The sequence below is a fragment of the Cricetulus griseus genome, chromosome 4 (genome assembly GCF_003668045.3).
Source record: "Cricetulus griseus strain 17A/GY chromosome 4, alternate assembly CriGri-PICRH-1.0, whole genome shotgun sequence".
In the NCBI taxonomy this organism is placed as follows: domain Eukaryota; kingdom Metazoa; phylum Chordata; class Mammalia; order Rodentia; family Cricetidae; genus Cricetulus; species Cricetulus griseus.
In genome coordinates this window covers 175,064,190-175,091,883 of record NC_048597.1, presented here as the reverse complement: position 1 = coordinate 175,091,883, position 27,694 = coordinate 175,064,190, and the positions used below count along the sequence as shown (strand labels likewise).

Below are 27,694 nucleotides of genomic sequence, written 5' to 3'. Positions count from 1 at the left end.
AATGAGTTCCTAGGCAGAGGAGACTGCATTCCGAAAAGATGGGGGCATGGCAGGGCATGAAGAGAAAGAGAGTGAATATGCTCCAGTCTGATTAAGTGGTGTATGAAGTGAGCTGGACGCTGTGTTCAGATCAGAATGAGCTCTTCTGAACTTGGCTCGAGAGTTTGAGTGATGTATAGGGTAATGGAGAAAATAAAGGCTTTCAGCAGCCACATGACCATAAACCAGCCCCCTCCATTCAGAGGCAGACCACAAACAAGCTGTTTCTGCATTACTGTTGGTGCATCTAGAGCAAGCACACAGCCCACAGGATTCCAGCTTTTCTGTATGAGTGTCTGTTATCTCTTCACCCCCCAACCCTTTGTCCCAGTCAGGTCAACCCCAAAGCAGTGCAAGTCATGGCACAGCATAATAACAAAACAGTGTATGAAAGGCCACCTTCTCTGCTTACATTTTACAGTTGTTAACCTTTACCATGGTTTGCTTCATCTTTTTACTGAAGTGTTTTAAAGTACAGACCTAATGACATTTCACCTCTTAATGCTTTTAGCATGCATTTTTAAAATGAGCTTTCCCCCTTGCAATACCATTATCACACCTAATGTAGTCAACAGTGCTTGTGAATATAATATATTCCAGTTCACACTCAGATTGCCCCCGTGAGTCCTCAGATGGAGTTCCATGCTCTTTATCAAAACCAGGGGTGGGGAGGTTTTCCTGGTGCATTTATTTCACTTCTAAAGCAGTTTGTGGCTGTCACCTGTGTGTAGACAGTTTGGAACTGGAAGCAGGCACTGCATGGTTTGAACTTGTATACTGGCTCCACCACTTGCTAGTTACACTTTGGCCAGTCACTTGCTGTCTCTGTGGCCTGGCTCCTTACATGGACAGTGGGTGAGGGCAGTGTGCAGCTTGTAGGGCTGCTGCAAGGGCAACAGGTTCAATGTTCTCAGCAGTGCACCACAAGGTGAGCACTGAGCAGGCACAGGTGTTCATGATGGTTTTTGTGATTAGTCCCCACCAACCTCCAAACTACCTGAGGCACGAACCACTTCATCTTTCTGCTCTCACAAAGCTCACATTCAGCTGGGCGTTGGTGGCGCACGCCTTTAATTCCAGCACTCAGGAGGCAGAGGCAGGCAGATCTCTGTGAGTTCGAGGCCAGCCTGGTCTCCAGAGCGAGTGCCAGGATAGGCTCCAAAGCTACACAGAGAAACCCTGTCTCGAAAAACCAAAAACCAAAACAAAACAAAGCTCACATTCTAGTTGGGTAGGAAAGTAGAGCAAAACTCAGACAATTTGAAAATAAGTATACAGCACATTGGCCTCTTCAACTATAGGCTGTGGTCTGTAGGAGTTACAGAGAATTTGACAATTGTAAAAGGTTTCTGAATAATGGCCAAAAACGGATTGGAAACTGAGCATGCAGTGACTGGAAGGAGTTTCTCAGCCTCGCTTTCTGATTTGTTACAGTAATACTGAAGGCACTTATGAGTCACATTAGAATTATATGCTCCTTGGGAGACTGCCAGACACATGCTTTTACTGTACTTTGTTACAGTTTAGTTGGTGTACACATGTACTATAGATTCTTTGAAGAGGTTTATAGTTTACAGTGGAGCTGAGTTGTAACTGATGGGACATGATTCCTACTGAGTTAAGGTCATCTGTTGGACCTCAGAAACAGGCCTGTAAGTAAGTGTACACCACTAATGACATTTCCATGAGAAGATCCAATTAATTGCATATTTTTATTTATGTAACTTTTTCCAGAAGTATAAACGACTTACCTTTTACAATTGCTTTCTTATTTTGTGTGGGGTTTGGGAGCATGTGTGCCAGGGTGCACATGTGGGTTGGGATGCCAGTGGGAGTCAGAGTCTATTCTCTCCTCCCAGTGTGTGCATCCTAGAGACTGAACTCGGCTTCTTGACAGCAGCGTCCTTCTCAGTTGTACCGTCTTGCTGACCTGCTGCCCAGATTTTATTGTAGGGTGTGCTGTAGTTCAAATGCTGTTAGCCAGCTTTCCAGGAGAGCCACTATTCTCTGGCCACCAGCATCCAAAAGAATTCATAGCAAGGGGGTCTTGGAGTGAGCAGCAGCCTGTGTGCTGTGAACACTGAAGTTGAATCCATCTGTTAGACAATAAAGATGTTGTAGCTCTTACACTATTAGCCAGTTGAGGTTGAGTTCTTTGTGTAAATATAAACAGCCCATGCTGTTATCCAGCACAGGAGGGTGTGTGTGTGTGTGTGTGTGTGTGTGTCTGTGTGTGTCTGTGTGTGTGTGTGTGTGTGTGTGTGTGTGTGTGTGTGTGTGATGAGTTCAAGGCCAACTTAAGTAACATAGCAGGACTTGGTTAAAAAAAAAAAAGCTGGGGTGTTATAAATGTTTGAGGGCTGGCGGGATGACTCAGCAAGACCCTAGCCACCAAGCCTGATGACTTAAGTTGAATCTCCTGCATCCACATCCTGGAAGGAAAAAACTGACTTCTTCAAAGTTGTCCTTTTGCAACCCATAAATGAATGAGTAAATGTGATTAAAAGTTTTTAAAAGTTGCACAAAACGTCATCCTTGGCACAACACTCCGTAAGGTAATAATTATCACTGTGACAGGTCGTAAGAATGCAAACATAAAACTAAAGTCTTGCCTTTCCTCACGAATGTGCTAGTCTTCACCTCAGATGTTTTGGGTTCAGTGCTGCTGTGTGTTGGGAACCCACAGTCCTGAAGCAGGCATTCGGCAGACAGTGGGGCAGTGCCCATACAGCAGTGTGGGAAACCTGCCCTGAACTTGGTGTCCTGTCTGTATCAGAACCAAGAAGTACATCACCTCAGAGCATCCCAGGCTGCTTCTCACAACTCTTACCACTGTGAGGACCTTCAACCACTGACCGTGTGACCTCAGGTCTTACCACTTCCTTATTCCTTCTTTGCTCAGCTAGTTAGGGCAGAAGCTATTTTCCCCACAGTGCATGTCCCCATGCCCATGACTGGCAGGACTCCTTGTGCTCCCATGTGCATTCCACCAGGGCTAAGACCATCCGTTTCTCAGCCTTCCCTGCAGAGCATGTAGTGGTGGGATCCACTTCACTTCAGGACTGTGCAGTAGTCTAGTGTGGTCATCAGTTTATCTTTGTGATGAAGGGGATGGTCACAGATGCCACATTGCTTTGCTGTTCCTGTTTCCCCCTTCCTTTCTGCTAGAAACAAGCCTGGCATTTGAAATCATAGCAGCCACATTGCACAGGGTGACAAGCATGGGGATAGTGTAGTGGGAGAGGGAAGGAGCCAGGTCCCTGGTGGCTTCTCTGGGTGACTAAAGAACTCCAGCGGTCATCTACTCTGGCATGTGACAAGGGACCCAAAAGGGCTTCTCCTGCTTACCATCAGATTCAGTCACTGGCGCTACAGTTAGTGCTCACAGAATCCTAATCTGTCTCCCCACTCTACTGTCTCACCTCCAGCTGCTCCAGGTTTGCACCCAGCAGCAGCATGTGACTGGGGCACATCTCAAAGCGATGTGGACTGCCCCGATTTCAATTTTATGGCCTTCGGGTTTCAAATGACACTAAACTCAGCCCAGAAAGGTTTTTACTCATCTGTACCAAAATCACTTGCACCACCCCGCACCAGCTTGCATCACTCTTTCCCCCTTACCATCACATTCAATGAAAGGGAGGGGGGCAGATGAATGTCTCTTCCTCTTCCTTCTAGCCACAGTTCCCGGCTGTGAACGCAGCCTCCAGTGGCCTTGGCCTCTGTAGCTGGTTTCTCCAGGCTGTGAAGGCAGCAGCCTCCAGTGGCCTTGGCCTTTGTAGCTGGTTTCTCCTGCCTGTGAAGGCAGCAGCCTCCAGTGGCCTTGGCCTCTGTAGCTGATTCCTCCAGGCTGTGAAGGCAGCCTCCAGTGGCCTTGGCCTTTGCAGCTGTCTCTGCTCACTAATTAGTTTCTCTCTCCTCAGGGTTTGCAGATCTTTGCCTGACTGACTCAGTTTCTTCATTCAGGTCTTAGTGCCATTGCCATCTCCTAAGAAAGATGACCCTAGACAACACCCAAAGTTTCCCATTATTTTCCATCCCAGTGATAGAACGAGACCTGATGTCAGAGGCAAATCCATTCCATCTCCCCACTGGCAGGTCATGAGGCTTGGCAGTTGCTTGCCCAGGTACCTTCACTGGAGGGTAGGCAGCTATCATGCGCTTCCTCTCTTCATTTTAAGCTGAGTTAGAGTCAGATGTGACAGTACCTACCTACTTGTTCCTGGCACAAAGTCAGCTGCCTAAGTGTTTGCTTTCATCAGTTCTCAGATAAAAGGACAGGTACATTGGGAAAGCAGTGGTTATCCTTATAGCTTTGTAAACTTGGGGCATCAGGCTAGAGTCTGGTTATTTGTAAGCAGTATGGAGCTGGTGCTGCTGAGCCTGTGGGGGGTTTCTGCTTGTTGAGCCTTCCCTGCGTGACGGTGAGGGAAAGAGGGATGCCATTGAGGATATGATGTTAGAATAAAAAGCTAATAAAATAACTATAAGTAAGTTAACTATAATGTAACTTTAATGACATATTTAGAAGTTGTGTTTTTGAATAGACACAAATATACACTGAAATGAACCTAACTATCACCTGGCTTTAACAGCTATCATGATTTCTGCCTCTCTTCACCTCCTTCCCCTCGTCCCCATTTTCTATGGGCAAAGTCTGCTCCTGTTCCTCTCCCAACAGTCTCCCATAGCCCCAGCTGGCTTTGAACTCATGGTGCAGCCAAGGATGACCCTGAGATTACAGGCCTGAGTTTCCATGCCTGGTTTTGTGGTATCTTTACTCTCTTAATGACACTATGGTTGATCAGTAAACCCAGCTGTAATCAGCTTGATCTGCCCTTTATAAAACCACAGCTGTCTACCACGATGCATCTCAGCAACCATCAATGCTACCTGAATGCATGATAGCATTAGGGATTGTAGTGATTTTGGAATTCTGCCAGTCTTTCAGCCTTTAACAGTGTCGACAAAGATCATTTTTAAGACTTTTTGATGAATATGAAATAGAACTTCTAAGGAAAACTAGGTTAAATGCTTAACTCCTTTTATTTTCCAAATTCCAAGTTAATTTGTTGGTGTTATCATTGGGTATTTTGGAGAATGACCATTAAGAACTCGTATGTTTTAGTATATTTGAAGTATTTCAGTTCACGGCAATCTCCCTCCCCCACCTGCCAGTAAGCTCTCTTTCCAAGTATCCCCAAGAGCACTTTATAATTTATGAGATACGCAACTCATATCAGTCATTTGAATCTTACAAATGACCCTATGAAGTCTGATATTATTCCCCATGTTACAGATGAGAAATTTAACTCAAGTGGCTCAAACTGGGGACTCACTGTCTACTGCTCTTTTCAATATATAAAATCATGGTTGTGAGAATAAGTGAAAGGTGACTGAATTATTTTCCTATTTGTCCTTTCTCTGGCTTTAAGATTTAAATGGAGGACGTCCCTTACCAGTGGGAATACAGCATTAAGCAATATCCACTTTAGAAGACATTACTCGGGGCAGACACTGTTGAGAACAATGTTCTGCTGATAATACTGTAACTTGGCAAATAGCTTCTCTCAACTTTGTTTGTGAAGCATTTCAATTTTGATGACTCTGTGTGGGAGCTCCTGCTCGGATAGATGTGTGTTGTTTTATGGTCTTCCCATGTCTGGGGAGCTGGCATTACATGCTGCCTAGTGTTTTTAATTCACAAGTTCTTCTAGAAGCAACCTTAGCCTCTTGTATTCCAGCCCGAGTTTTAATAGCATAAGCTATTTCCTTCTTATATAGCGTTGTGGGCATAGTAATAAAATAAATACCACAAAATCACTGATGAGATGAGAATTGAGCTCCCTGCTTCTGTGCAGCCATGTAGGTAAAACAGTAATTGGCTCTGATAATAAGTTTTGTTCTTACAAACCAAAGTCTAAATGAGAGTCACATTTGATATATCTGCTTGTAATTACTATCAAAAGGAGAGAATGCAAATTTTAGATCGTTTAGTGACTCAAAATAGATTAAAGAAATTGCTGCCTTTTCTTGACCAATTGAAGAAAATTTCTGAAGTTATTTCTGATATTTCTGTTACTGACGGTACGAGAGCATCTTCCAGAGAGTGGCTTTTTTTGCTTCATGGAATGATTCGTTTCCTTTTGGTTTTTAAATCTATAATTGTTTTTCTTAGAAAAATAAGTGCTTATTATTGGATCTGATAATACAACCTAAGCTGATAAGTAGAACACACTATGGACTGTACAACAGATTTAAGCACTGAATCTATTTGATCATGACTTTCAGTGAAGCCATCTTCAACATTTTATTTATTGCTGGGCATCAAACCCAGAGCCTCTCATGTGCTAGGCAAGTAGTCTACCACTGAGCCACACCCCCCAGCCTGATATATATTTTTACTTAGTTTTCAATTTCACTCACTCATTCACTTATGCATGTGTGCTTGTGTAGAGGTCGGAGGATAACACCCAGAAACTGGCTTCCCACATGTGGGACCTGGAAATGGAATTCAAGTTGTAAGGCTTGGCAGCAAGTGTACTGCCATACTCACTGAGCCATCTCACTGGCAGTATTTGTTTTTATATTATTTTATTCTTCTTCTTTTTTTTTTACAAATATTATTAAGCCAAGATTCGATTCTTTATTTAAAATTAAATAAGCACATCTATCTCAGTAGTATAAAATTACATCATTATTTTAATAAGTGATAAGATTAAAACAAATTTATGATCAACAACTCTTTGATTTGTATGTAGTCTGTATGCCTAAAACAGAGATTTTTTATTTTTATTTTATTTTTAAATTTTTAATTTATTTTATTTTATTATTCTTGAGACAAGTTTTCATGTATCCAAGGCTGGCCTTGAATTTTTAATCTTCCTGCCTCCACCTCCCAAATGTTAGGATTGTAGGCATGTGTTACCATGCCCAGAATCCAATATTTTTCAAATCATGCAGGCTGTGTATTACATTTTGATAAACTTATGCTTTAGCGCCAATGTGGTGAAGATGAGACTATTAATAATTTTAGGGTCATCGTTCTAGGAGCCCACAATAAGAGTCATATTCCAACCTCCCATTTCTGTTTGCCTGGTGATTTAGTTCCAGATATATTGTGCCCCAGACATGTAAAATAGGGCAGAAAAGAACTGGGTCTTACTGCTGGAGCTCACAGCAACCCTGGGCACCTCTTCCCCAAGCCAGCCCTGGACCACTCAAAGTTGATGGAGCATAATAAAACTAAGAAAGCCTGTCTGGTCCACTGAGCCAGGGATCCCAGAATTAAAAGTTCTAACGAAGCTGAGACATGATAGATGAAGCCATTACCATCAATTGTATCCACCATCCACATTCTTAAAGCATCCTAATTACAGAAACCACAACTAGTCGATATAATACATATTAGCAATTTCCTGATCCTTGGTAGGATGGAAATTATCCTGAAAGTTTAATTAAGGAGGAAAAAAATTATGTTCAGGTATTAATTTCACTTTTACAAAAGGCACTCAGCTCTCTGCAAAAATGCCGGAGGAGTGCTGTGAGTGTGGGCTAGCCACAGAAGGAAAGCCATCTGTGACTGGGCTCCATGTTACTTCTGTTACCACGTGTACTTAAAGGAGAAAGTCACAAGACATGCCTGGTTTATGACATGTGTTTCCAGATGGGTTAAATACAGAGGGCAGTTGAGGAGTTTTTTGGAGATTTGGTTATTCGAGAGCAATTAAAAACAGAGGGACTCGTGGAGTGCATGTTAGGAATAGCCTCATCCTTACTAGATCGGTCCCTTTGTCCTTTTTGTAGCCTTCCTCTCCACACTGACTTCAGTGTTTTTATGAATGCTTAAGTTGGAAGAAATACGTGGACTCTGGAGCTTTCTGTTGTGTCACTGCAGCCACTTGCTCCCAATCATCCTCTGAACTAAAATATTTGATTGAACCCAAATCAAATTTTCTAGTTGTTCTCAGTTCCTCCAAGTTACTTTAAAAGTAAACAAAGTCCAGATACTGTGCTTTTATTTGTACAAAATGCCAAGAATAGAGTTAGTTATGAGTAGAGACAGAAAGTGTCCTAGTGGCTGCTGGGATAGGGGGAAGTAGGACTAGGGAGTGATTGCTAATAGATGTAAGGTCTCATTTGGGGGAAATAAAAATGTTCTGGAACTAGATAGCACTGAGCTGGCTTAGCTTTGTGAACAAAACCACAGGTCTGTAAAATGTATTGTGGGACAAAAGGCATACAACATCTCACAAGTGATCCAAAGTGCCAACTGTCATTTTAACCTGAAGTCATAGACTATAGGTGCTCAGGGCAGTGCCTCATGAGAGCATCACACCCAGCTACTGCCCTTGACAAGCAACTAGGTTGACTTGCAGAGAAGTGAGGTGACTTTTCTGAGTCCCACCCAGCAGTCCAGGCTAGGGTGGTCATCTAGGTCTTGTGACATCCTTTCAATGCCCTCCACCATCATCATTCTGATAGGAATCCTTTAAAATGAAGAACAGGTCATTGGAACAAGATGCTTTTTGGTTTCTTTTCCTGATGAAAGTGCTAATTACTGGTGGCAAAATCTCTGCAGAGACATAAACATTTGGTGTGGTAAAAGTTTATCATGTCCAAACCAACAGCTACCTTGTAATGTCCCTAGAGGAATATGGCCACATTAACAGACCAAGAGAGCCCTCTACCTGCCTGTCTGGAGTATAGATTTTATTCACTAAGTCTTTGACCTGGAAAGCCAGAAATAAATTGAGATGAGAGATTCTTGCTTGTCCTTTGTCCATCCTGGTTGACATGGAGCATTATTTTTTGAGTAAGTTAATGGTGTCTGAGGATATATTAGTGCACAAACAGAACACACAGAGGAAAATCTTCCTTTTCTCTGAATAAAAGGGATTGATTTGCAGCTTACATAAAAGATCCATTTTTTCCCCCAGTGAGAATTGCATTGAACTCCTTATTTTTCAAAAGTTTTATTTTCCTCCAGGGATATAAAATGTTAGTAAGCATTTTTGTTCATTTTACATTAAAAGTTTCATTGTTTCTTTGTTCCAGCCAATGACAGAGTTGAATGTAAAGATCATGCAGGATCCGGAGAACACGCACCACAGAGCTGCTATGAAAGAGAACTACGGTGTCAGTTTGCCATATATTAATCAGAGAAAAGCACATGTAAGTAATGAGCTGCTCCTGCCAACTCCTAATCCTAAAAAGGGTTCCAAGCCACTTACTAATGGTGTAAGATAGAATGCAGGTTTATAAGTTAGGACTGATTCTTTTGTCCTTGGGATTTTTTTAAAAAGCGAAGTGGCTTTCATTCTGTCTGTAATTAGTAATGATTATGAAAGATGTAGACTTATTTTAAAAGATCTCTTTGTAGCTCATTCTGATTTTTCGTTGTGATTGATAACTCTTTGAATGAACTAGTGGCATAATTTAACAGGGAGGGGGAAAAGTTGACAGCAAAAAAAAAATTAGTAGAGGAATTTAGGATAGTTTGCATAGTAGGCTTACCACTAGAAAAAAAAAAAAAAAAAAAGGGAAACCACCCCACAGCATCCTCCTTCCCAGTGGCACACCCTCGTGTAACATAGCAACGCATAAGCAAGAATTCCCAACCCAAAGCCAGTGCGGCAGCATCTCCTACTGCAGCAAAGTGCTGGAGGCAAAGCCCTCACATGCAGTCTGACAGCCTGCATCCCCATTGCTGCTAGCTTGGGGCTGAGGTGCTGGGGGGGGGGTGCGGGGGAGGACTGGCCTCTTCCTGTGCTGTGGATTTCCTGGGAATGGTGCTCTGTTCTAACTAGTAAACTATTTGACATAATCTCTAATACTAAAAGCTATTCCTAAGGTGAAATCTATGTAGTTTGAAAATACATTTATAACTGTTGGCTCCTTTCAGTGCTCTTAAATGTGTATTTTAGTGAAATTAGAAGGAAGGACAAGATTAATTTTAGGATTAAATTTGTCAAACTGTTTCTAACTTGCTTATTTATCCCAGACTAACTCATCCAAGTTTCCTCTGTTTTTCAACTACCTAGGTCATCCTCAGCACTCAGTCACTCCCGGCCTCTGAATTTGCTTTATATTATCCTTACAGGTTTGGATTAAGAGCACTTTATCCTAGAAATACTTTCTAGTCTAAGAAATAAGCACAAAGTTAGATATTTTTATTCCTGTTGGAACTTTATTTAAAACGTCAGTGTGAATAATGTGAAGAGGTTTTTGTCTGCTTCCCAGGAGCCCCAAAGCCCTTGAAGTAAAAATATTACTTCTCTGGCTGTACAGACAGCAGCAGATTTCTCTTTTGTTGTTGTTGGTTTTCCTCCTCGGCCTAGAATTAATATTGGCTTAGCTGGTGGAGTGCTGCGGCTTTGCAGCCTGGGGCAACTGCTGCATGGCACACAAACTTTCTGATGAGGACAGAAGTTTCTAGAAGTCTACTGAGAGACATGGGGGATTGTGCTTTGTTTTGTGACTCCAAGATTCAGACTTAAATAAGGTATTTAAGGAATAAGAGTTACATCCTAACTTTAGGATGTACTCTTAGCTGTTTGTTATATTTTTAATAATTTAATAGAATGAGTGGGTATTGTTCCTGTGACATTGGAGCAATGACTGTTTGAGAAAGCATGTTACACACTGCCCTGTGTAACATGTTAATAACATATATTCATTTATGATATTAAAGATCCTTTTCATGAAACTGACCCCATGAAAATCAGTATCAAGCCATTTTAAAATGGGACATTTATTATATAGATTTTGATCAAACTATTGGCATTTCTGTCCAAATAGTTGACCCTATCATTTTATGTTGGTCTAGATATCAGGTGCTATAGAGAGACAGTTTTGTTTAGATTTATGAAATGGAGGCATTGCTCAGAAAGCTCTTTGAGGGAAATACTCAGTTATCTGGTTTTAAACAGCAATGTAGTACATCTAGAGGTAAAATACAGCTGGAATTCACCTCTTGTTATTTTTTTTAAATGTTTTTAAAAGCACCTAGCCAAACTGTGGCCATCATTTAACTAGAGGAGCAGCAGCAAGGCAGTTTTTTCGGAGCACCTCTTCACACTGAGGGTGGGGAGGCTGCCTGGCTGCCGAGGGTCATGCGGTGCCTTATGTCTGTGCAACTTGCACAGCTTGTCAAAAGCCTGCAAATAATTCAGGCATTTTTGACAAGCAAATATGAACACATAATCAGTTTGTGTTGTTAGGTCCTGGAAGCTGGTGTTATTTCCCATTCGATGAGGAAGTGTTTCTTTCCTCACCCTAAGGACCCAATGGAAGATCTGGGTGCATTAAACACACACGTATGCACGCACACACACATGTACACAGGTGACACCATACAATCATATCACAGAACTTGCCTTTAAAATATTTTCTGTGACTCTTTTTACATAAAATCAATTTATAAACAAAGCACTAAACACAAAACCACTAATGATTTTAGGATCTTAAATGCACTAAATAAAAGCGGAACAACCCTATCCCATGTGTTTGTTGGGTTCTCCCTGGGAGGAGGGAGGAAGGTGGAAATGCGGGGAGGTGGAGAGGCGAGCCCTGGCACTGCTCTTGCCCGCTCACGGCATCTTGTTCCCATCAGGCCTTACAGTGCGATGCACTGTAAGATCTTGAAAATTTGACTATGATTTATATTTTTCAAATAAAAAGGGTTTCTTAAAAGGCTTGAAACATGTAACTGTTAACATGAATTTTAAAAGAACGATTATGAATGCATAACAAAATAGCCAAACAAAACATCTCTGTGAATTGCTGCACAAATAACTCTGATTACAACTGTTATGACCTAGAAAAGAATCATAAAAACATTTTTCTTGTTGGCAAGCTATGAGTTGCTGGAGAATTATACCAGTTCTTTGGTCCCACTTTCCAAATAAATAAATATATAATGCTATGTAAACTTAGAACCTTTTATTTATTCATGAGGTTGGATTTAATGCTGTGATGACTTCCCAGCTTTATGACTTGTACGTTATACAGTGCTTTTCACTAACTTGGTTGGGTAGCAACCACACTTCACAAATCATAGCTTCATTCTTTACTGTTTCACTCGGGGTGTGCAGAGCAATCTCTCCCACTGAAAGCACAATCATTTCTGAGATGATAAAGTAATGGAAAGTGAGGCAATTGTGTTAATGTCAAATGATTAGAAGTACCACAATCAGGGGTGGGGTGATTTCAAAACATGATTGTGTTTTAAGCCCATGCATATGGCCACAATTACAGTCACAACATAATTTGGCAACGGTAGCAGAATTAGATTTAAACAAATTGATGTTACACTGCAGTAATTCAGAACGAGCTTGTTGCATTTATAAACCATAACAAGAAGCAGAGTGAATTAATAAACCCTTCTTGTCACTAAAAATAAAAAAGGGAATAATTGCTGAGATGGAGTTAACTTAACAGATGACTACAGTCAGCATCCTTCCAGCCAAGATGTGGCAAAGTGAAGGTCACCCCCATTTCAGATGACAAAGAGGGGACATTTTGTTGGTAAACAAATTAATCTTTGGAAAGGTCGCCATTTGTTTGAAGTTTTTATCCAGTTCTTGTCATCTGGAATCAGAGATTGACTGTCATTGCAGCAGGCAGGGGTGCAGGCGAAGCCGACAAAGCTGCTTCTGTCCATATCAGCATTCCTTGTCAAAACTCCGTGCCTGGTTGTGATGCCATGGGCTGCTGGTTTACAGCTGTCTCCGGACAGGAACGGAGGCCCACCCCTGAATTCCAATAAGATGGGCCTGCATATTTCGCCTGCTGTACGCTGGCCCTCTGCCCACAAGTAAAATGCATTGTAGTTCAAGCCAGCAATTATCTCTCTTACTTCCTTCTGTGCTGCTTCTGTTCCCCTTTTCCAAAAACAGATGTGGGTATTCATTCAAGTTCGGCATCTATTCTTCCCACACCTGCTAGGGCAGGATTTTGACAGAGGTAGAGTTTGAGGGAGCCAGCTATGACAATCAGATGTAATTTCTCTGAAAGCAGGTTTTTTTTTTTTGTTTGTTTTTTTTTTTTTTTTTTTTTTTTGGGAAATGGTGACTTTTTTTCTCCCCAGGAAATGTGGAGTCAGCATCTTGGTCCCCTTCCTTTTCCCCAGGAGCATTTGGTAAATTAAATTAGTCTAACAAAAGAAAATAGCTTTAAAGACATTCTGAAATGCCACATTCTATTTATGACACACAGTTATTACACAAGAACTGCAATGGCATGCACAGTGTCCCCACCCCTGGAAGTTGCAGACAGCCTTCTCTTGAGGCTGTACAGAGAGTGGTGTTTGCAAGTGTGCCTCCCAGTTCACAAGCTGTAAAGTGTACCCCACCAATATGGCAACAGTGGCAGTGGGAGCATGTTGTCTGCATACACGACTGCTGTCCTTGGAACAATGGGCCAGCTAAAGAACACAATGTGGCACAGGCTGGTGCAGGCTGGTGTTCTGCTTCTTCACGAAACTCCACTGTTGGGGGAGCATGGAGCCATTAGAGGCCGTGCCCTCATCAATAATGTTCATAAAACACCAAGCTGTAGTCACTTTTTTTTTTTTTCCGAGACAGGGTTTCTCTGTGTAGCTTTGGCGCCTATCCTGGCACTCGCTCTGGAGACCAGGCTGGCCTTGAACTCACAGAGATCCACCTGCCTCTGCCTCCCGAGTGCTGGGATTAAATGTGTGCACCACCAACGCCCAGCTGTAGTGACTTTTTAAAAATCATTTCTTTCAAATCCCATCGTTTAATATTTTTGGGGGGTGAGATCCTGTGTACATTCCCCAGCCAACCCTATGTTGGCCTCACAGCACTGCTTAGCACTTAGTGTGGTGATTCTGGGTCACACAGCCCTATGTGGGTCTCACCAGATGGGGGATATCCAGGAGACAACCTTTATTTTCTCATATGAAAGATGCACTACATTGATGGTGTCTATCCTGTAGGGTGGCATCAAGACACAAATGAATTAGCAGATCTTACTACAAAAAAGTGCTCTGAAAACATTAGTTCTTACTATTAGCAATCCTCACATACTATATTGCACTATTATTTCATACTGTCATTTAAAATTTGCATTTTTTTTGTCAGGCCCAAGGGAGGGCAACAGACTGTTGCTGAGGGCCATTCCAGCTATACTATTTAATATTTCACGTGATCATGTTTTCTTTCCTATACAACTATAAGGATGGGGACCTTGTATACATGTTTTTCAAATCCTCTACTACATTGAGCAATACTTTACACACAACAGGTGCTTAGTTAGGAGAGGGTTGGCTCACTCTCTTATCCTACTTAGGAGAGGGCTGGCTCGCTCTCTAGTCTTACTTAGGAGAGGGCTGGCTCGCTCTCTAGTCTTACTTAGGAGAGTGCTGGCTCGCTCTCTGTCTTAGTTAGGAGAGAGTTGACTCATGCTCCCATATTAATTGGGAGAGGGCTTGCTTGCTCTCTAGTCTTACTTAGGAGAGGGCTGGCTCACTCTGCTTTGAAGCTGTGTAGCCTGGTGTTGAGCGCCAAAGTGAAGTCCTGATTTTGCCAGTCGCAGGTAGCCTGGTTGTTCAAAGTCCCCTTCTAAGGGGCCACCTGATGGTTTTTCCTAGTGAAATGACCCTGCTCCTGGATTCACAATGCAGCTTTGCCACTCCCTAGCTGTTTTCACGAGTGTCACTATAGCTCGACCATTCTCACATCTCTGTTTTATGGGGAGGAAGCTAGACGGGGTGGCAGGTGGTGTGGTGGGAAGGGCTTCGGGTCAAGTGGGACAGAATGTGGGTCTATTCTTGAACCTGGAGGTAAGCAAATTAACCTCCTGAGTCCCTTAGCTTCTTGTGCAGAGCCAGGATAATGATGCCTACTAGGTACAGCTGTTAGGGGGATTGCAGAGAATATCCTCACACTGCTGGCATGTAATAAATGCCTAATACGACTCTCGCCTTTCTGAGAAACAAATTAGCATTAACAATCTATTTTCTTCCCCCTCTTCACACCTGTGCTTCTCCCTTCTTTACAGAAAAGAATCCGATTCAACTCCCTTCACCCCCTAGCATAATGAGGGCCCAGGACCTGCTGCTCTGGTTTCCAAATTGCAGCAGAAAACTACAGTGAGTTTTAGAGAGGTTGTGAACATTTAAGTCACAGTTTATTTTATGAGAAATACTTTAAAGTGCAGTAAAGAACAACATGCTTATGTAAGTTAGGTACCAGATGATAACGCACTAGACCATCATGCCTGTGCCTGAGTGTGCACAGGTGAATTTCCTACGAGTTTCTTTTCATCAAATAGATTGTAGCTTTGCACTGGTCGTATTTGGAAAATTGAGATGTGCTCACATGGACTTGTATGACAGTCATATATATGAATAAACAAAGGTTAAAGCAGCTCATTTTGAGGGTTGGAGAAATGGCTTGGCAGTTAAGAGCACTCATTCTTGTAGAAGACCCAGGTTCAGTTCCCAGCACATATATCACAGCTCATATCTATCTATAAGTCCAGTTCCAGTGGATCCAATGCCCTCTTCTGACCTCTGTGGGTACCAGGCACACATGCACAGTAAATCCATACAAGTAGACAAGACATTCATATACATGAAATAAGTAAAATTTTTTTTTCACTTAAAAAGGCAATTTTTATGTCAAGGCCTGACCCCTAGCAGACCTGTGCAAACTGATTAATAGGACTACTAGAACACCAGAACTACTAGGACTACTGCAGTTAAAAGCTGGGAGGGTCCTCTGATGCCTGCTTTGGCACAGCATAGTTGGCAACTTCACAGCTCCAGTCACCAGCCCTAGAGCACCATGACAGGCATGAAACATGGCCTCCCTGCTCGAGTTATGCTGCTGCTCCATGATCTGAAATTAGTCATTGCTTTATTTTGTAGTCTAGGGCAAAAATGTTAATTTATTGATCATGACAGAGATCAGCCAACAATTAAGCACCATTTCAAAATGTATACTTAATCTCCTTAACAAAATTAGATTGTTTTTGAAATTTGGGTGAATATGTGTCAGAGAAGGCACTAAAATAATTGCAAAGGCTCTTCAGACCATTGGGAAATGATACTTGATGCAAGTGCTGTGGGTTGTTTAGTCTTCTGATAATACAATGTGTTCAGTGTATAAGATATGGTGCTAAGTACCTGATGCATGCTATCTTATTTGACCTTTGTAACTAGAGATTATATACCATTTATATAACCATTTTGCAGATGGGAAAACTGAGGAAGGCCACACCACTTGTCTATGGTTATGCAGTAAGGAAGAATAATCAAGACTCAAATTTGTTGTGGAATCTACTCCTCAGGGCTCCCTAATTTAGTCACTTAGGAATAGCAGATGCTTAGCTATTAAGAATCAGGAACAGTTACTAGATGTTAGGGATTCTATCTTAAAATAAAATTCCCTACTATTCTTCAGAGTGTCTGGATCATTTTAGCTAAAGGGAGTCCCGAGACTATAGTGTCACAATAAATTACTGGCTATTTAAAATGATTTGTCCTTTCACACTTGGATTTTTTTTCATCTTGTGTAGGCAAAATAGCATATATAAATAAAATATAGGCAGACTATAAGACTACAGTTATTACTTACAGTTTTTGAATTTATAATTTGCCTTCATCAAAACAACCTCATGATATCCAATACTGATTGATACTCATGTAGATATGTTTTATTATATACCATCTGAGTGAGATATATGAGTATTTACATAATAAATATATGCATGTACAAAATTTTATATGCTCCTATTTTTAAACGTGTGAAAACCAACAGAGAATCATGCTAAATTCTTATGACAATCACATTCATTTACATGTCAGCCTTTATTTTTTGTAGTGGAAAACAGGATCTACTACCAGAAATAAATGTGAGAACCTTTGGCATGAAGTTTTACCTCTCCCCTGTGTATTTTCCTTTTCACAAGAGTAAATCCTCTATTTAATTAAAATGAAGGAGTGAAGCTCTACTGAGGGATTTCAGGCATGAGTGGATGGAGAGAAGGAAGACGGGTGGGCGGGGCAGTGGTCCAGAAAGGAACTTTTGCACTGCTCCATATTCGCCCCATGTTAGCAGCAGCCTGCTCTCAGGATGGGGCCCACTCCCTTAAGTGACCCACTTTTCACTCTGTGCCCAAGGCTTTAGACCTGAGCATTTGAGTCCATGCTAAGAGGTAGTGTTCTTAACCACCACTTTGAAGAACTAAAAACTAGGTAGATGGAGGAACCTAAGTCAACACACACACACACACCACGCACACACGGGCAGACATATTTGATAGGGTTAATGCACAAGGGAACTACAGATAGAATTATATTTCAATATAATTAGCTTCTGTTTATTATTAAATATATTTGTTTATAATTATCAAATAATTAGTTTGTTTTTAAGACAGGTCTTGCGTAGCCCAGACTGGCCTTAAACTCGTGATCCTTCTGCCTCCATCTCCCAAATACTAGGATTACAGGTGTGCACCACCAAACCTGGCTTGCTTTTCTCTGCATTTTATTTCATACATTTATAAAACATCATTCTGAGAAGACTGCTAAAGTGGTGACTTCCCCTAATTAGATCTCCCTATGATCAATATTTTATTTCATGCAAATATTCACTATGAGACAAAGAATGCACTAAAACAAAAGTCTGCCAAAAGTTGCCATATTGTGCTATTGTTTTAATGCCCAAGATGGAAATTGTGTTCTTCATGTATGCAGTAGTCATTGTTCTTAGTTGATGCTGAGAAAAACTTCCCCTACCAAGAAAAAAGAAAGAAAGAAAAACAAAAGATATGTCTGTGGTGCAAACTTGAGATTTTTTATAAGAGCAGTACTTTCATGAATAAGAATAGAACACTTCAGAGTGTACCACGACTCTATGTCCTGGAGCTCTTCTCTGCTAACCTGAGATAACCAGTCCATCAAGCTGAGAGCCCCCGGTTCTGAAAACCCTCAGGAGACTGGACTGCCTGAATTCAAGGGAACACAATCCAGAGCCCAGCCCAAACTTGCTGCCACTACACAAGAGGTACCCCTTGCTATGAGCCTAGTGTCTATGGTTCTTACGATTGTTTGCTTATGCTTGTGTATGTTACTTTGATATAAGTGTGAAGTAAAACTTACATACAAAAAAAAAAAAAAAAGACTAGAACACTTCACACTCTGAACCAGTCACTTGTGAAACTAAGGCAGGAGGATCATTGAAATTTGAGGTCAACTAGGGCTACAGTGTGAGACCTTGCCTCAAACAAACAAAACAGAATAAAAAAACCTTCATTCTTTGACCTCATTATGGTTGATTTTGTGTTACAAGAATGAGAATGGAGCAGTGCAGTGAATTCTATTTAAAACATGGGGCTAGAAAGATAGCTCAGTGGTTAAGAGCATTGGCTTCTCTGCCCTTCCAGAGATCCTGAGTTCAATTCCCAGAAACTATATGGTGTCTTATAACCATCTATAATGGGATCCAATGACCTCTTCCAGTTTTCAGACATTCATGCAATCAAAGCACTCACATGCATAAACAAACAACAAACAAACAAAGCTAAAGCCAAGAACAATAACAGTGTGGTAGTTTGACTGTAATTGTCCCCCATAACCTCACAGGGACTAGCGTTATTAGGAAGTATGGCTTTGTTGGAGTGTGTATGGCTTTGTTGTAGTGGGTATGGCCTTGTTGCAGGAAGTGTGTCACTATGGGGGTGAGCTTTGAGGTTTCCTATGCTCAGGATAACACTCTGTGTCTTTTCCCATTGCCTTCTGATCAAGATGTAACCAGCATCATGACTGCCACGCTCCCTGCCATACTAATCATGATGATAATAAACTGAACCTCTGGAACTGTAAGTGAGCCACCCCAATTAAATGTTTTCTTTATACGAGTTGCTGTGGTCATGGTGTCTCTTCACAGCAATAGAAACCTAACCAAGACAGCAAGCAGCTTCATGGCTTTAGCCACAAGAGAAACTGGCCTGATAGAGCCACTTTTCATGGCCCAGGGTCATTATCTCCTAAGAGGTACTTGAGATGGATAAATACTGTTGCTGTGCTCTCCAGTCTCCTAGCCCATTTTTGCTTAAACTGTACTTGAGTTCAAGTATGCATTCCTAGCATCTACAAACCTCTCTGGTAGAAGAGAACTGAGTACCATAATGTGGAATGATTCACTGTACACTTCCTTTAAAAGCATGGCTTCAGAGTCACGTGTGTACAGTAAACCCAGAAAATATTTATTTGGAGGTTAGGGTCTCATTAGGCTAGAAGTTGAGGTAGAGAGAGTAGATTCACATCATCTTTTGATAACCAAGCAATGATATGGTGTAAATGTTTAGAGATGAAAAGGCCTGAAATCAGCCACATACACATTAGAGGGGAAAGCCATAGACCTGAGTCCAAGGACTTAGGTTTCAACACTACCCTATATCATGGCTGCAAACCAAGATACAAATCCATCACTCAGTCTTGAAAGATTAAGTTGCTTGTTTCTTTTCTTTGTGCTTGCCAGTGTGTCCTGAGTGCTGTTTGCTTGCATATATCTCTGTGTGTGAGTGCCTTTGTGTGCCGTGGCTCAGGAAATGTTGGGGCCTTTCTCTGTCACTCTTTCATGAGACAGGGTCTTTCAGTACACCAAAGCTCAGTGTTTTGGCTAGGACTGGCCAGCCAGTGCACTCCTTGGATCTGTCTTTGTCCCCAATCTCATGCATTAGAGGCACAGGAGGCCGTGTCTGGCTTTTTATGTGGATTCAGGGGATTCAAACTCAGACCTTTATGCTTGTATAGCAAGAGCTCTTATCCCTGGAGCCATTCTTAAGCCTGTGATGTCTTCTTTCTATACTGAGAAGATAAAATGGCTTGTTCTGTCACCATAGGGGCCACAGCCCCGACTGTGTAGCTCTCAGGCCAATGTTTGTTCGATGTCTTTTAGAATGGCCAGTTCCCCTGGGAAAAGCAAATCGTAACTGGATGGAGGCTGCCTGAGGAGCCTCCCAAGACTGCTCATGGCTGGCAAGGTGCCGTGTGCTCTAGAAACAGAAGCGGTGCTGCCCACACAGGCTGGGTTGGACAGTTAGCATTGTCTCAGATTTTCCCAAAAGATGCACTTGGAGATGATGGATGGCCTTGGCTGGGCTCTGAAATCCAATTGTGTGGTCTCGGTCTGGACTTTGAAAGGAAGGGTTTTAGGCATGCAGCCGACTTATATCACTTAGCTACTCTCACTGAAGGGCATCATTAGAATTCTTCTCAACAGTCTCTGCCCCTTGATGTCCTCATTGATTATTACCCTTTATTTCCTCTCCCCTTGGCTATAAAGCAATAGTACTTCGTGAAATCACATTATCTCCTGAACTTGCTAGATGTTCATGAAGCGCCCTAATTAGAGTTCTGCAGGCACCCCTCTCCCTAACAATTTGCATAAGGCTTTGTCCCTCTCATACGAAGAGCTGCTCTAGCAGGATGGCTTAGATTACCTCCCAAACCTGTCTTTCTTTCTGCCCTAATGCTGCATGCCCCACTACTGCCAAGGACTCTACCTGTGACCCCATCTGTCATCTCCACATGGCATTCCTTCCTCCAGCATCAGCCAAAGCAGGACTTGTTGAGGGTGGGAGTCGTGTAAACAAGGAAGGACAGAGAGGAAGGTGGGTGCTTCCCTGGGGCCACTCTGTTCTCCCTCCCCCTGCTGGCTTCCACAGTGCCAGTTCCCACTCAGAGCTACAGTATGAGGTCCTTCCCTGTCCTGACCTCACACCAGCTTCCTTGTGTCCACTCTGCTCATGCCCAGCTGTGCCCAGGAGACTAGCTTCATCCTGCTGTTTTCCGCAACATGGCATGTTTTCAAATTTAATGACTGTTTGTTCTAAATAGGAAAAAATAAAAGGAAGAAACATTCATGAAATAGACTTTTTACTTCCTGGCTTTCTTCCACTTTAAAAGAATCCTTAGAAAATGTTATTTTAAATTAAAATCATAGTCTAGGTGTCCTGGCTAGGCAGATAATAGATGACAAGCTAGCTCCATAGTGCTGGAGTACTGGAGCTAGGGCTTCCTGCAGGAGGCAGCCCCTTCAGGTCCACCCTTTGCAGCTGGATTTTCAAAAGAAACTCTGAAGTTCATGTTTTGTTTTGTTTTTCTTAAGATTTCCTGATTTTAAAATGTTTGCTTAGATGACTCTAAAAACCCTATATAGGGCTAGGAAGATGGCTCAGTCAGTAAAGTGCTTGTCTCGAGCCTGAGGACCTGAGTTTCATCCCCGGAACCCATGTAGAAATGCTGGGGTGTGGTGCCACGGGCTTATAACCCGAGATCTGGAGAGGGAAGGACAGGAGGGTCCCTGGGGCTTGCTGGCTAGCCTGCCTATCCTAAGTTGGTGATCTTCAAGCCAATGGAAGACCCATCTCAAAGGAAGGTAGTAATATCCAAGGCTATCCTCTGGCATCCATGTACATGTACACATGTACAACTACACAACTGTGAACACACATGCACAGCCATGCATGCACACACACATTAAAAATTATCCTGTATAGTTCAAAGAGGACAATCTCTAGGCCCAAAAGTTACATCTGTCCTTTAGAAAGAGGAGACGTTATAGATTTGGGGTATAATAATATTGGTATCATCTGGGGAGTTGGCTGGCAGCTAGGGGCCCCTAGAAAATTATTTGTTTTTTTTTTGGTGTGTGTGTGTGTGTGTGTGTGTGTGTGTGTGTGTGTAGCTCAAACCCTTAACTTACAGGATTAGAATTTTATTTTGCCTAATTTAGTCATCTCATTGATACCACAAATGGGATGCCACTTTGAGCTACAACAGTCAAACAGTCTAAATGGTGGGCCTGGTCTGATGAGCACAGAATATCCTCATTATAGAGCTATGCAGGGTGTCCAGGCAGAAAGGCTGCCCAGTGGGCAAGAAAACTGACAGAAGGGCCACGAGTCAGAAGATGTTCACAGTGAGCAGCATCACATGTGTATACTTTGGAGTGCACCTCTGTGAAGTGCACATCTGAAGCCAGAGGGATGTGAATCCATCCCTGGAGAGCAAGTGCTGTGTGGACACAGAAATCTGACTCTGGCTTGGCTTTATAGTAAGTAGCTACAATCTACTTTGATTGACTGTGTAAACTGTGTTGTGCTGAGCTCCTTATATGACAGAAACCCCTGTAGGATGAGTGATGGTGTTGCCATTGGACTGTTTAAGAATCTTCAGCTTGGGGCTGGAGAAATGGCTTAGTCAGTTAAGAGCACTGCCTGATCTTCCAGAGGGACAAGGTTCAATTCCCAGAACCCACATGGTAGCCTACAACACTCTGTAAATCCAGTTCCAGGGGACCTGATGCTCTCTTCTGGCTTTGTAGGAACCAGACACACGCATGCTGCACAGACACACATGTAAGCAAAACACCCATACATGTAAACTGAAACTAAATTAAAAGATTTTTAAAGAAGAATCTTTAGCTTCAAGAAATTCAGTTACTTGATCTAGTAATAACACTAGTAAGTGGGAAAAAGAGATATCAGAATTCTATCTAGTGTCAGAATCTGTGCTCTTGGCCATTGCTTCCTTATTGGCTTCTGTATTATTTACTTCTCTGTTGCTGTGATAAAATGCCATGACCAAAAGCAACTTAGAGGAGAAGGTTTTGTTTTGTAGTTCCAGAGGGAGAGTCTATAATATCTTCTGACAGGAGCTGGAAGCCAAGAGATCACACGTCAACCTGTCTTCCACATACAGGAGCAGAGAGCTAACTGGAAGCATGGTAAAGCTGTAACTCCCAGAGTCCACCTCCAGTGATGTTCTTTCTCCAGCTGGGCTGCACCTCCTAAAAGTTCCACAAATAGCACCACCAACAGGGGACCAAGTGTTCAAATACATGAGCCCATGGGAACATTTCTCATTCAAACCACACAGATACTTTCCCTTTTATAAAAGACCATTGCCTTTCAGCTGACCTCCTGTATCTTTAATAATATGGACCTGACCATATTCTTCTTAGGGGGGGATGTTTTTAAATTGATTTCTGCACAGAGCTTGCCACATTAATTAGGCATCTTACTTTTCTATTTAACACTAGGGTGAGGGCAGGGTTGACATTTTGCTGGTCACTAGTCTGTACTTCCTACCTTAGTACTACACTGTGTGAAGGATGCGAAAGCCTTTGGAGTCAAGAGGATAATGAGAAAGGTAAAATGCCAGAGAGGATTCTTAAGAGGAATCTCCTGGTAAGCAATGTTGTTTCCCAAGACCCACACTACAGCTTCTCCTTTCCCCATGTTCAGCTGCTGAAGGGTCTAGACATGTACAGGGCTGGTATGACATGTACAGTGTCTGCCTTGAGATAGCTTTTGGTTTGAAAACACTGGTCAGATGTTAGGAAAGTGATTCTAAGAGAAACTACAAAAAGCGATTCTAAGAGAAACTACAAAAAGGGCAAACCCTTAGCCCTGCGCGTGGCGTTAAGATGGTCAAATTCTATTCCTCAAAGTCCACTTCACTGCTACATTTGGCCAATATCTTTTTATACTGCTTTGATTTATATTTGTGTTTAACTGTCTATTGACTTCAACAAAAGCACCTGGTTGGTGAGTGTATCAACCCCTTCAGGTCTGCTTAGGCATCTCTTCACAGCCTCTACCGATGCTAGGCAGAAATTATGGCAAAGCCCAGTGGAGTCATTGAAGTAAAGTCTCAGTACTGCTCAGGAAGGGATGCCAAATTAAATAAAAAGCACCCCAGCAGTTCTGCAGCTGTGTGCCAACCCAATTGCTGGTATGAGGTAAATGAGGACCAAACTTCATTTCACTTATGACCTCAGCCAGTATTTAAACAAGAATGCTTACAGACTGGCACAGTGCTCTGCAGCGAGGGAATAATAACAACGATAGTAATGATAAATGGTAAACTCACAGTCTTTCCTAGATCTTAATGGGCAGGGCCACTTTTAAACTAGTTTTTCCCTGTGTGGTGCCAGGTGTAGGCCTGTCCACTTGTGTGAGATGTCACGACGATACATGGGCAGCAGTTCTTCTCCAGTGATTGCTCTACTGACTGAATATTTCTATTGGAGGGCAGGGAAAATACAATCACAGTAGCAGGAAAAACTAACAACAGAACCCCGCCCCCCAGTTTTGTTAGTTTGTGTCCATTAGGAAATTGTCCAGTGGTTACTAAGGTCCTTTGAAGAGAACTGTTTTATTATATCAAGGTGTCACCCATTCTTAATCTTTGCAGGGTACCAAAGATTAGCAAATTATAGCAATATACTTGTCATCTTGGCATTAATCCTGTTCCTAGAATAAACCCTTTTTTATAAACTTTATTCTAGAGACTGTTAATCCATCGGAAGAATAATGTTCCATGGAATACAGATTTCTACAAAGGAACATTTATTTGTCCCATAAAATTGGGGAACACAGGCTAAAGAGACTCAAGCTGTTTTTTGTCATTGGGCCACCAGGAGTCACAGCCAACACAAGCACAGTCGGGGAAAGCTTGCTTAAGTACTGGATTTAACTCTAATAGGAAAAAAAAGTTATAGACTTTATTACACATTTTTCCTCCTTAGTCATATTTTTACTGGAAATGGATACAGATTTTTACATTGTATATACAAGCTCTGCACAAGTGTGGTAGGAATGTAGGGGAATCAGAATGCACACAGAAATGCTTACCACAACAAAAGGGTGTGCCTTGTGAGGTTTCAGAGTGGAGCAAGGCCTATTCTGGGAAATGTACTAGAGGCCATCTGTGTTACATTCCCCTAGAATCTGACTATGTCCTATCTGTGTCTTGAAATTTTGACCTGGGTTGAATTTAAAAGCAATGGACTAAGTTGTTTGGCAGAGGACTTTGCAAGACAGTATAGCATCCAAGCTGTGGCACAGTTACTGCTCACTGCTCTAGCCAGATTTACAGCAAGAAAGAGCAGAACATGGAACAAAGGGCATGGAAAATGTGCAGGCTGGTGAGGGAATGAGCTGGAACCTGGTTAAAGGTGTACACAGGTAGCTTCAGAGGAAGTAGCTGTATTTTTTTTTCAGAAATTAGTGTAATTAAGAGAAACCTTGTACTTTTTCCTTCTTGACTCCCTCTGGAATGCTTTGTCTTGTAAAATCAGAGCACCATATATATATATATATATATATATATATATATATATATATATATATATATATATATTAAACTTTATTGTTAGGTACATTGTAAACGATGTGCTTATATTCTGCTACTTTGCTCTCTAACTTTTATTATAATTCAGGTAATCAATTTATTTGGCTACATTTAAATAAAACCTAAATTCCAAATTCTGTTCTTGTGGGGTAGCAGCTGAATTCGTTGCTCAGTCTTTTAAAGTCTTCAACTATTTCTTTTTTTTTCTGAGTTCCTAATAATCCCTTCCATATGTGTGTGGCTCAGAGGTCAATCAAAGATTTATGCGGCATTTATTTACAAAGTTTGGCCCCATTCCAAGTCTTTATGTCTAGTATTCCTCCTAGTTGTGTTAGCTTGAAACTCCACGCTCTGACTTCTTATGTCAGTAAGAGTGTGACCCCTTCTTAGTTCTCTGCCACTCTTTCTCTCTCATACTTCTAAGAAGTATGTCTGGGTCAGAACTCACACATGTATGAATCTGAACTGGCACAGTTTCCTTCTTTCAAAGCCAGCTCTTTTCTAGTTTCTGGCTGTTTTCAGCTTCTACTGATACCATCAAACAGCCTTTTAAGCATCACGTCTGGAGTTTCCAGCTGTCATCTTCAGAGGAGTTTGTTGTAAGGTGCTCTGATTTTACAAGGATAGCTAGATCACTGTGTAGTCTTGCCAGGCTTTATCCTTATAAAAAAAAAAGAAGAAAATATTTGTTGTTTATATGACTGTGTTACTTTCTAGTAAACCATAAGTAGTTTTAAATTTTTTATTTGTTATTATTGTGTCTCTGTGTGTAGTGTATGTCAGTTCTTTCCCTCCACTGGGGACCAAACTCAGGACATTGGGACTGCATGGCAAGTGATCGAAACACCAAACTATACAGCTGCCCTAAGTGTTTTATTTTTTTAAAATTCTCTTTTTATGGTCATGAAAGCATAAAACAGGAGCAAATGAGCTCTGAATTTAGGAATGCCTCTGGGATAGTATACGGATTCTTACATTGTATGTTAAAACACAATAAGAGAAAGGAAAGAGATCAGAAGTGATTTTCCAAAAGAGGTTTCCTTTAAACTTGTCTGTGAATGACTGAAGTTAATGGCAGGTCTAAGGATGAAGAGATATAGAAGGAATGTATTAGGCAATGCAAAAATGTGGGAGGTTGGAGGCGCAAGCTGTACGGTTACTTTTGTAAGTATAACTTAAAACTTAAAATGAACAGAAGCTCAATCCCACAATCAATTTTGAGGAAAAGAAAGGAAGATACAGAAGAATGAATACACAATAGCTATGCATATGGAATTCTGGAGCAAAAGACAGTAGATAGCAGGCAATGGTTTGTTCTGCTGTGGCAAGCGTGGGTGAGAGGCTCCAGTGGGCTGGATGTGCTCTGCTTCTCAGGGACACTGCCTATCCACACTGTTTTCTTGGCAAAAGTTAAAAGATGACCTTATGATTTGTGCCTTTAAAAAAACACTCATTTCTGATGTGAAATAAAAAACTTACAGCTGCCGGGTGCACACCTTTAATCCCAGCACTTGGGAGGCAGAGGCAGGTGGATCTCTGAGTTCGAGGCCAACCTGATCTACAAAGTGAGTTACAGGACAGCCAAAGCTGTCACAAAGAAACCCTGTCTCAAATAAAACAAACAAAACTGATGGCCTATCTCTTCATATGTACACTCATTGATTCTTTATCCTAGCCTTCTGAAAATAGTGGGCTGAATTTTGTATGAAGCTGAGTTTTATAAATTCAGAATATCATGATGTCAAATAATGATGTCAAATAATAATAAAAGTTCTTCGTTTATATACAAAGTTTGAAATAATTGAGACCACTCAAAGTAAAACAAAATCTCACTTCTTCCTGCCCAAAACTCGGATAGCCTGAACAAATTTAAGAAGAGTTTTGCTCAGGTTTCCACACAGAAGTCCCACTGAATAAATGGAACAAACACCAGTGGACAGAACAGGACAGTGGGTGGTATGTTCTCATATCACACATGAGTACCAGAAAATGGGGAAGAAGGAAGCTTATTGTACTAAGGAGGACAACCAGGTGAGCTAACTGGCTGGTGTGAATGATACAGTCCCTGTGTGGGTTATGGTGGTTGTGTTTTCTCCATGCTCATATCTCACCCATAGCAAACAAAAGGAAAGGAGGCAGGAGGCGAGAGAACTCTAGGCCACAAAAGACAGTCTAAAAAAATCATAACTCAAGAACATAAGGATTTTTCATAATTTCTTCATATAATAAATAGCACAGCTTGATAACATAAATTAAGTAAAACTAGAGCTCAACCACAAGATGATAAAATAGCAGAATAAAACAAAAAGGAAGACTGCAGACATCCAGAAACAAATTGAATACCAAAATACTTTATGGAACTAATAAATAAACTATAAATAGAAGGAAGAGAACAGATACTGCTGAATACTGAAATACTGACATGGAAGAAAGCCTGTAAGCACAGCATATGCACAGGAAAAAGACAAAGGAAATTAATTA

The 27,694-nt window shown here is 41.6% G+C and overlaps 1 protein-coding gene across 1 annotated transcript in view; it reads left to right on the top strand.

Annotated features, from left to right (window-relative positions):
* The window catches only part of Iqch (IQ motif containing H), a 184,022-nt gene that overhangs the window by 27,754 nt on the left and 128,574 nt on the right, over window positions 1-27,694 (top strand). The window contains exon 5 of the mRNA XM_027414782.2: window positions 9,097-9,213. Within this exon, the coding sequence (XP_027270583.1) occupies window positions 9,097-9,213 (117 nt within the window). The remainder of the gene's footprint in view (window positions 1-9,096; window positions 9,214-27,694) is intronic.